The sequence below is a fragment of the Penaeus vannamei genome, chromosome 5, assembly GCF_042767895.1.
Source record: "Penaeus vannamei isolate JL-2024 chromosome 5, ASM4276789v1, whole genome shotgun sequence".
Lineage (NCBI taxonomy): Eukaryota > Metazoa > Arthropoda > Malacostraca > Decapoda > Penaeidae > Penaeus > Penaeus vannamei.
The window spans coordinates 47,727,710-47,738,312 of NC_091553.1; the positions used below are offsets into that span (position 1 = coordinate 47,727,710).

The window sequence follows — 10,603 nt, forward strand, 5'->3', positions numbered from 1 at the left end:
TATATACAGTGAAGATATTCCAAATGATTAAAAAAAACGTGAATTACCTGGACGTTGTACCATGACCAGGGAAAACCGCGATGAACAGATCATGATGACGTTTGCACAAACATGCTCGAAAAGAGGATGAACAGCAGGTGGGCATCATCACCCTTCAGTCGCCTCCTGCCCTTCGTAGGTGCAGGACGTGTGCAGACTGGGTCCCTTCACGTAGCTTTTTTTTTGTCTGTGGGGCATTTTTTTCCTTTTTGTTTTTTGTAAGTCTGTGGGGTATTTTTCTTGTTTTTTGTTTTTCTTTTTTACTTGGCAAAGGTTTTTTTTTAAGGGTGAGAATCAAGGAAAGGTGAAACATGACTTATTTAGGGCTATTGGGACCGTCGCTTCTCCTGCTGTGCTGCGGCTCGGAGTTCTACCCTTTGGAATGGCGGAACGCGACCAGGAACGACGCTCCAGGTACGACCGGGACCCCGAGCACGACCGCAACGACGACTACGACGACGAAGACGACCACCCAAGCCCCGCCGACGATGCCCAACTGGTCCCTCTTAGACGCTTTGTACGGACCGAGACACGGGACTCACGCCGGAGGGAACAAGATGACCCACGACGAAGGACACAAGAAACACGACGAAGGACACAAGACGAGACACGACGAAGGACACAAGACGACACACGACGAAGGACACAAGACGACACGCGACGAAGGACACGACCGGCGACACAGACCGAAGGCCAACAGCGACCTGGTCATCAGGATCCCCAAGACAGAGGCCTCGGATCTCATCGTCCAGGTCAACGTCTTCGCTGGAGACTTGGAGAATCCTTTGGGGACTTTTATGACGGGGATCCACCACCAGCAGCGAACGGAGGACGAAGGGACGGGGAATAAAGGAGGGGAGAGGGAGGAGGAGGAGGAAGAAGGAGATGGGGAGATGGGGAGGGATGGGGGAGAGGCAAAAGAGAAGGAAGAAGGAGAGGAAATGGAGATGGATGGAGAAGTAAAAGAGAAAGAGAAAAGAGACGAAACGATGAAGACAGTCGAAGAAGAAGAAGAAGAAGAAGAAGAAACACAAACCGAAGCAACGACGAACGAGCCAGAAATCGACGAAGAAAATAAGGACAAGGAAGAAGAAGAAGTGGAAGAAATAGAAGAAGAAGAAGAAGAGGAAGAAATAGAAGAAGAAAAAGAAGAAATAGAAGAAATAGAAGAAGAAGATCTGGAGGAGTTGCCGTGGTGGAAGACATCCATCGTGTATCAGGTTTATCCAAGATCCTTCATGGACTCGACAGGATCCGGCGTCGGGGACCTTATAGGTGAGTGAATCCCGATCCGAAGCGGTTTCGATCCTTTTTAAAAAAAATTGGTGATGTACTTTTGTTTCCTGTTTGTGATCGTGTTTGTTTTCCTTATTACTTGTTTATTTTCATTATTTATTCATTGTTTATTTGTTTTTTATCGTTGTTGTTATCGTCGTGATAATAGTAATAACGGCATCAATAATAATAATAATGATAATAGTAATGATAATAATGCTACTGCAAATGATAATAATGATAATGGTAATAGTGATAGCAATAATGATGATGACGATAAAGATAATAAACAAAAATCACGATAACAATGACGATGATAATGATAATGATAAATATATCACAATAAATAATAAGACTGCTAATAATCATTATCAAGTGGCCTTAATGACTTAACTAAAGGCAATATTTCTGTTAAAAGAAAAGAAAAAAAAAACACCATGAGAGATTTCTTTTTCACGTAAAAAATGACCTTTTTGGAAGTGCATTTGAGACATTAGAGAAGATACCGGACATTTAGGAATTAAAGGAGAATGACAGATATATAGATAGATAGATAGATAGGTAGGTAGGTAGAGAGAGAGAGAGAGAGAGAGAGAGAGAGAGAGAGAGAGAGAGAGAGGGAGAAAGAGAGAGAGAGAGAGAGATAGATAGATAGATAGATAGATAGATAGATAGAGAGAGAGAGAGAGAGAGAGAGAGAGAAATGGAGATAGATTTACATATATACATATATGCCTACACACACACACACACATATATATGTGTGTGTGTGTGTGCGTATATATATATATATATATATATATACATATATATATATATATATATATATATATATATATATATATATATATATATATATTGACTCGCGTATCTTAGATATATAATAATATCACATAACCAAGTGTGCGATAAAAGTCCCTCTTACACACACGCATTAGTAATAATAAGTAGAATAATTACATAAACGCCTAATAAACAAGAATAAAAGTGAAAAAAGAAAAACAATAAAGAATAAAAACACAACGAGAATATTAGAACAATAATAAAGTACAGAAACACGAGAATATTAGAACAATAATAAAGGATAGAAACACGAGAATATTAGAACAATAATAAAGAATAAAAACACAACGAGAATATTATAACAATAATAAAGGATAAAAACAAGAGAATATTAGTACAATAATAAAGGATAGAAACACAACGAGAATATGACTACAGGCCGTAGTCGTCGCCCCGCGTTCGTTTGGCTTCGGGTGACCCTGGCTTCGGCTTCGACGTAAACAAAATCTCATCCAGTCCCACTTTCACCCTTACAGGCATAGCGTCGAGGGCGGACTACCTGCGCGATCTGGGCGTGGGCGCCGTGTGGCTTAGCCCTGTCTTCGCCTCCCCCATGGCTGACTTCGGGTACGATGTGTCCAACTTCACCGACATCGACCCGGTCTTCGGCGACCTCCGGGACTTCGACGATCTGCTGGACGAGCTGCACCGGAGAGGTCGGTGTTGGGGCGGAGGGAAGGGAAGGAGGGAGAGAGGGGGAAGGGAAGGGGGGAGTGAGGGAGGGGGAGGGAGGGGGGAAGGGGAGGGGAGGGAGAGAGAGAGGGATGGAGGGAAGGGGGAAGGGGGTGAGGGGGGGATAGGGGGAGGGAGGGGAGGGAGGGAAGGGAGGGAGAGAGGGAGGGGGAAGGGGAGGGAAGGGAAGGGAGGGGAGGAGGGAAGGGGGAAGGGGAAAGGAGGGAGGAAAGTAGGAAGGTAGTAAACGATAAAAAAAAAAAAAAAAATTAAATACATAAATGAACTAGAGATAAAACCATGAAACAAAATTAAACATAAATAAAGCCAGAAAAAAATATTGATATTATGTATTAGTGATAGATAATTTTTTTTCAAGACCTGCAGACCCCCAACTTATTTTTTAATTTCTTTTCTTAGGCCTAAAGGTGATTCTGGACTTCATTCCGAACCACACGAGCGACCAGCACGAGTGGTTCCTGAAGTCGGTTCGTCGGGAGGATCCGTACACCCATTACTACGTGTGGGAAGAACCTGCAGGATACAACGTCGCGGGAGATCCTATTCCGCCGAGCAATTGGGTGGGTCTCGTTTTTTTTGACGTTTTTTTGACGTTTTATGACGTTTTTTGAGATTTTTTTTATTTGGGGGGGGCGGGGGTTGACGTTTTTTGACTTTTTTTTTTTTTTTTTACTTTGACGTTTTTTGAGTTTTTTGAGATTTTTTTTTTTTTTTTTTTGGGGGGGGGGGAGGTTGGCGTTTTTTGACGTTTTTTTCAGATTTATTAAGATCATTTTTTTGTGGGGGGGGATTTTTGTTTTTTTGTCTTTTTTACGTTTTTTTCAGATTTATTGAGATTATTTTGTTTACGTTTTTTGACGTTTTTTTCAGATTTATTGAGATTATTTGTTTGTGGGGGGGATTTTTTTTTGTATTTTTTTTTACGTTTTTTTCAGATTTGTTGAGATTATTTGTTTGTGGGGGGGATTTTTTTTGTATTTTTTTTACGTTTTTTCAGATTTATTGAGATTATTTTGTTTAAGTTTTTTGACGTTTTTTTCAGATTTGTTGAGATTATTTGTTTGGATTTTTTTTTTCCTTTTTTTGTATTTGGATTTAGGATGTAGGATTTGGTTTTATTTATTTATTTAACTTTTTATTAATTCTTTTTGTTGGTTAAGATTGTTTTTTATAGGATTTTGAAACATTTCTTTCACTTTTTTGTGGATTTACGGTATAGGATTTTTTTCCGTTGAGCAAATTGGATTTTTTCCCCTTTAGTATTAAAAAGAACCAAAAAAAAAAAAAAAAAAAAAAATCCCAGAAATATGCGATTATTTTTTTTCTTTTTTGTATTTTCAACAAAATGACGATCGGATTCCCCAGATATTCTCGGATACGGAATCCCCAGATACTTTCGGATACGGATCTGATCATTCGGATACGGGTTCTCTAGATACTTTCTTCACTTTCTCCTCCAGCTGAGCGTCTTCCGGGGGTCGGCCTGGGAGTGGGTGGAGGAGAGGCAGCAGTTCTACCTCCACCAGTTCTTGGTCGAGCAGCCTGACCTCAACTTCCGCAACCCAGCTGTGAGGGAGGAGATGAAGGTAAGGAGGGAGGAGGGGGAGGAAAGGGAGAAGGGAGGGAGAAGGTAAGGAGGGAGGGGGAAGGGGTGGAGGGGGAAGGGAGAAGGGGGGGGAAGGGGAGGGGGGAATAGAGGGGGGAGAAGGGGGAAGGGAGGGGGTTTGGTGGGGTGGGGGAAGGGGAGGGAGGAGGGAGAGAAGGGGTGGGGTGGGGTGGGAGGGAGAAGGGGGAAAGGGAGGGAGGAGAGGGAAGGAGGAAAGGGGTGAGGGAAGGGGAGGGGGAATAGAGGGGGGAGAAGGGGGTAGGGAGGGGGTTTGGTGGGGTGGGGAAAGGGAGGGAGGAGGGAGGGGGAGTTGGGAGAGGACAAGCAAAACAAAGAGGGTGACGGAGAAGGAGAAAACTAGAACCTGTCATGAAATACTCACTAACAAGCCATTCGATCTACAGAAACCCCACTTCGAAACAAAGAACCAAAAAAAAGCAAAAACAAAAACAAACAAACAAACAAACAAAAGAACCACCATCCCACCCCCGGCTATGACCAAAGAACAAAAAAAAAAAAGCATAAACAAAAAACAAACAAACAAAAGAACCACCACCCCAGCCCCGTCCATGACCCCCTCCCCCCCAAAGCACATCCTTAACCCTCTCAACCCCCCCCCCCCCGTCCTCCCCTCCTCCAGGACGCGTTGCGTTTCTGGCTCGACAGGGGCGTCGACGGCTTCCGCGTGGACGCCCTCAAGTTCCTGTTCGAGTCGCGGAACGTGTACGAGGACGAGCCCCCTGCGCAGGATTCCAACGTCGAGGATCCCCTTCAGTACGAGTCCCTGGCCCACACTCTCACCGTGGACCAGCCCGAGACCTTCGAGGCCCTGGCTGAGTGGAGGGAGCTGGTGGACGAGTATGAGGATAGGTATGTTGTATGTTGTGGGCTGAGGATGTTGCAGGGTTTTTTTCTATGTTGTATGTTGTGGGCTGAGGATGTAGTTTTTTCTCTCTAAGTTGTTTATTGTTTATAAGTAAATTTGGTTGTGTTCGTGTATGTGTCTGGACGTATGTGAGGCCTTCGACGCTCTTGTGCTATTGGGAGATTTCCATTCTGCTATTGTTTTTTGTGTTACTGAGTATCTATCTACCTCTCTCTCTCTCTCTCTCTCTCTCTCTCTCTCTCTCTCTCTCTCTCTCTATATATATATATATATATATATATATATATATATATATCATCTGTTCCTCTCCCGTATCACTTCCACAACTTAATTCAGTAAATTTGGTTTCGAATAGTTTAGTCTTTTTGACTAAAGAAAGAACCAACACAGCAAATAAACAGATCAAAGCATTAAATCTAAAACAAATAACAAATAACTATATAAATAATATAGAATAAAGACAAATAAATAAATAAATGAATAATTCGACCCGAACCACTACTTACCCCCCCCACATCTCAACCTCAACCACCCAACTACTTACCAACAGATTCCTGATGGTTGAAGTCTACCAAAACAAATTTCAAATAAATAAATAACACAAAAAGGAAAAACATAAAACAAAAAAGATAAATAAATAAATAAATGATAAATAAATAAATAAAAAGGAACAACATAAAACAAGAAAGATAGGTAAATGAATAAATAAATAAATAATTCGACCCGAACCTCCCCCCCCCCCCCATCTCAACCTCAACCACCCAACTACTTACCAACAGATTCCTGATGGTTGAAGTCTACGCTGACATCAACGAGACCATGAAATACTACGGCAACGAGACCCATCCCTTGGCTGACTTCCCCTTCAACTTCCAACTCCTTGACAGCTTCCAGGGTCGTGACAACTTCACAGGAGAGAGTGTCATGGCTGTCATTGACGAGTGGATGACCAATTTGCCGGAGGGAAAGTGGCCGAATTGGGTGGTAAGTTGTCGTTGTTGTTGTCGTTGTATTTTGTTGTTGTTGTTGATGATGTTACTGATGAGGTGTTTTTTTAGTTATTATTATTAATGGATTTTTGTTTTGTTTTGTTATTGTGTTATTGATGTTTTTGTTGTGTTTTTGTTATTGTGTTATCTATTTATTTATTTCTTTTTTATTATTTATTTTTTTTTTCGGGGGAATAGAATGTTGGAATAAGAAATAATAGTAATTTTGATTATGTTTTCCTGAGTACATTGTTGTAACTTTTCCTCTTAATAATTTAATTCGCCCTTTTCATTCATTTTTGAGGTAAAAAAAATAGTGTCAAAAAAATAGATTTAACGCGACTTCAGCTCTCAATCACAAATTTCCTTTCAAACCAAGTGAAAATGACCAATCACGGCCTTTCTTTCAAATGTATACGAACTAACCAATCATGTCCTTTCTCTCAGACGTAAACTAACCAATCACGGCCTTTCTTTCAGACTAACCAATCACGTCCTTTCTCTCAGATGTAAACTAACCAATCACGTCCTTTCTTTCAAATGTAAACAAACAGATCGGTAACCATGACAACGGCCGCGTCGCTTCTCGTCTGGGCAGCGACCTTGTGGATGCTCTAAATATGCTGATTTTGCTTCTGCCGGGAACACCTGTCACATATTACGGCGAGGAAATCGGTATGTGATCTTATTATTATTATTATCATTATTATTATTATTATTATTATTATTATTATTATTATTATTATTATTATTATTATTATTATTACTATTATTATTATTATTATTATGTATACATATATTTTTTTTTTGAGGTGGTATTCGTATGTTTAGTTGTTACAACCTCATTCAACATCCTCTTCTTATATTTTTAACCCAAAACCTTAATTAAGGTGACATACCCTAAATTTACCCTTAAATTTTAAGGGATGGAGGACAACTTCATCTCATGGGAAGACACGCAGGACCCCCGAGGACTCAACTTCGGTCGAGAGAGATATAAGGACTTCTCGAGGGATCCTGCGAGGACGCCAATGCAGTGGGGTGACGAGCCTAATGCAGGTTTGCTGTTGACGTGAATTTTTATGCATGAAATATATCAGGGAACTGGCTTTATGAACAAGAACTATGAGAGAAATTTTAAAGCATGAAATATATTGAAAAGGGAACTGGCTAAAATTAACAAGAACTATGAGAGAAATTTTAAAGCATGAAATATATTGAGTATGGAACTGGTTTTATGGACAAGAACTCTTTAGTCAGAAATTACGAATATATTGAACAGGGAACTGGCTTTATGGACAAGAACTCCTATGACAGATATTATGAATATATTGAATAGGGAACTGGTTTTATGAACAAGAACTCCTATGACAGAAATTATAAATACATTGAAGAGGGAACTGGCTTTATGAACAAGAACTCCTATGAAAGAAATTTTGATAATGAAATATATTGAGTATGGAACTGGCTTTATGGACAAGAACTCTTATGACAGAAATTTTAAAGCATGAAATAGATTGAAAAGGGAACTGGTTTTATAAATAAGAAATCTTTTGACAGAAATTATGATGTATGAAATATATAGAATGAATAATTTTGTAATTAAGAATTCTATACAGTCGAGTAACGGCTTAATGCAAGTTTGCAGTTGTTGAGAAAAGTTATGCAGGAAATATGTAGATTAGGAGGTAAAACTTATAATCGATGTGATTTTATAATTTCATAATTTTATGATACTTGACAATTTTGTAATCACAAGAAATGGAATGGCGAGCTAAATGGAAGTTTGCAACTGAAAAAGATTTTTTTTATGTATGAAATAAGATGAGAAGTGGATTTTATATTGAAGAACTCCTGTGCAATATAGTGACGGAAATCATAATGCATGATATATATATAGAGAGAGAACATAATATTAATTTTGTAATTGAGAATTCTACGCAATGGGGTAACTATCTTATTGCAAGTTTGCAATTGATTGAACTATTATGCATTAAATATGAATAGGTAGAAGTGATTAAGAGGATTTTATGATTTTATAATTTTATGCAGTGGAGCTAAGAAATTAATACAGGCTTGCAATTATTATGCATAATATATATATATAATAGATAGTGGATTTTATAAGCAATAATTCTCTGCATTGGTGTAATGGGCTCAATGCAGGTTTGCAACTGACGAAAATTGTTATGCACGAAATATATACATTAATTAGTGGAGTTTATGATCAATATTGTATTTTGTAATCTTATAATTCTATGCAGTGGAGAATTATTATGTATGAAGTATATAGCACAGTTAATCATCATCATCATCATCATTACTACCATTATCACCATCATCATTCATCATTATCATTATCATCTTCATCAGGTTTCTCGACCGCCAACGCCACCTGGCTGCCGGTGAACGCAAATTTAACGTCATCCAACGTAGCGACCCAAGACGAAGCCAAGGTCAGCCACCTGAACATCTACCGGCAACTGTCCGAACTCCGGCGTGAGGTCACCTTCGTTCGGGGTGACCTCGCTTTCCCGCAGGTCACCGAGGAGGTCATCGCTATATTGAGGTAGAGGGGTTACGGGTGTAAATAGAGAGAGAGAGAGAGAGAGAGAGAGAGAGAGAGAGAGAGAGAGAGAGAGAGAGAGAGAGAGAGAGAGAGAGAGAGAGAGAGAGAGAGAGAGAGACAGAGAGAGAATAGGAGTGATTCTTATAAAAATGAAATAATTGTGAAGATGAATGAAATATAATGTCATGTTGATTGTTGTTGATTGTTGTTATTGCTTTATTGGACATAACGTTATTGATCATGAATATAATGACTGACAACAATAGTAATGATAATATTGATGATAAGAACAAAACAAAATTAGAATACAAAGCAACAAAAGCAAAATAATAAAAACACCAGCAAAAGAATAAGAAAAAGACAAAAATAAAGATATAAATCAAAGATAATTAAAAAAAAATACGCTCGTTTCCCCCACAGGAGCTACAGGCGCGCCCCGAGTTACCTGTTAGTGATTAATACGTCGGAATACGACGTTACCGTCGACCTCCAGCAGGGTACGACCCTTCCTGAGGTAGGGATGGTCGTGTTGCGCTCCGTCACCGACACGTCCGAAGCCACTCTGCCAGGGTGAGTGGTCGTTGTGGTCGTATTTGGCATTTTTGATTGAATATAAAGGGTTGTATGTACATTATGTTCATTAAGGACGTGCTCAGGTGCACTTGAACGCACGAAAGGAAACACACATACACCTACTCACATACCCACGCACGCACACACGTACACACGCACGCACGCACGCACGCACGCACGCACGCACGCACGCACGCACACACACACACACACACACACACACACACACACACACACACACACACACACACACACACACACACACACACACACACACACAAACACACACACACACACACACACACACACACACACACACACACACACACACACACACCACGCACCCCCACACAACCCCCCTTCCCTCCCCCCTTCCCCCCCCACACCAAAAATTCCCACAACCGCCCCTTTTCTCTCCCAGATCCGACGTTCAGCTGAACAAAGTGACCCTCTGCGGTGGCGGAGGCATCGTGTTCAAGCTGCCTCCTGTATAGTGTCACTTCACTGTACTCACGCCACAATACTCTCAAAGGCAGTATTGTTGTGTTTTTTTTTATGTGGTAACGGCTTTCTATATCGGCTCATATATGCTGTTTTGTCTTTTAGTTTAAGAAAAGAGAAATAAAAGTGAATGTGATTATGATTATTTATATTATCATAGGTATCATTATTGATATTATTATTATTATTATTATTATTATTATTATTACTATTATGATTATTATTGTTATCATTACTATTATGAATATTATTTTTGTTATTATATTATTATCATTATCAATATTAATTAATATTATTGTTTTGTTATTATATAATTATTAATATTGCAATTAATATTGTTATTATTATCATATTATATAAAAATAATGTGCAAAGTGCAACTATATTGCATTCGTGTTAATTGTATTACGTAGTACTTTTATCCAACATTTTAACTTGAATTTTCTACTTTATCAAATAAAGGTTTGAAACAGCGTATGGTAATCAATACTCATTTTCAAAAACAAAAACACGACAATTTTTACGTGAAAAGGAAAAATTATGCTGGGATACTGAGTGACTGACATAGTAATGGAACGAGAATTTGATGTGAAAAAAGCTATGCTCGGAGATAGATTGACAGAGCATAG

At 39.4% G+C, this 10,603-nt stretch overlaps 1 protein-coding gene across 1 annotated transcript; it reads left to right on the forward strand.

Moving 5' to 3' along the window:
- Positions 1 to 229: 229 nt before the first annotated feature.
- LOC113824251 (maltase A3-like) lies at positions 230 to 10,194 on the forward strand. Its single transcript, XM_070122217.1, has 11 exons — positions 230 to 1,314; positions 2,634 to 2,813; positions 3,250 to 3,410; positions 4,311 to 4,436; positions 5,097 to 5,326; positions 6,122 to 6,326; positions 6,886 to 7,006; positions 7,256 to 7,390; positions 8,705 to 8,900; positions 9,321 to 9,470; positions 9,895 to 10,194. The coding sequence occupies exons 1-11, from the start codon at positions 351 to 353 to the stop codon at positions 9,965 to 9,967; spliced, it is 2,541 nt and encodes an 846-aa protein (XP_069978318.1). The 5' UTR covers positions 230 to 350; the 3' UTR covers positions 9,968 to 10,194.
- Positions 10,195 to 10,603: the final 409 nt, after the last annotated feature.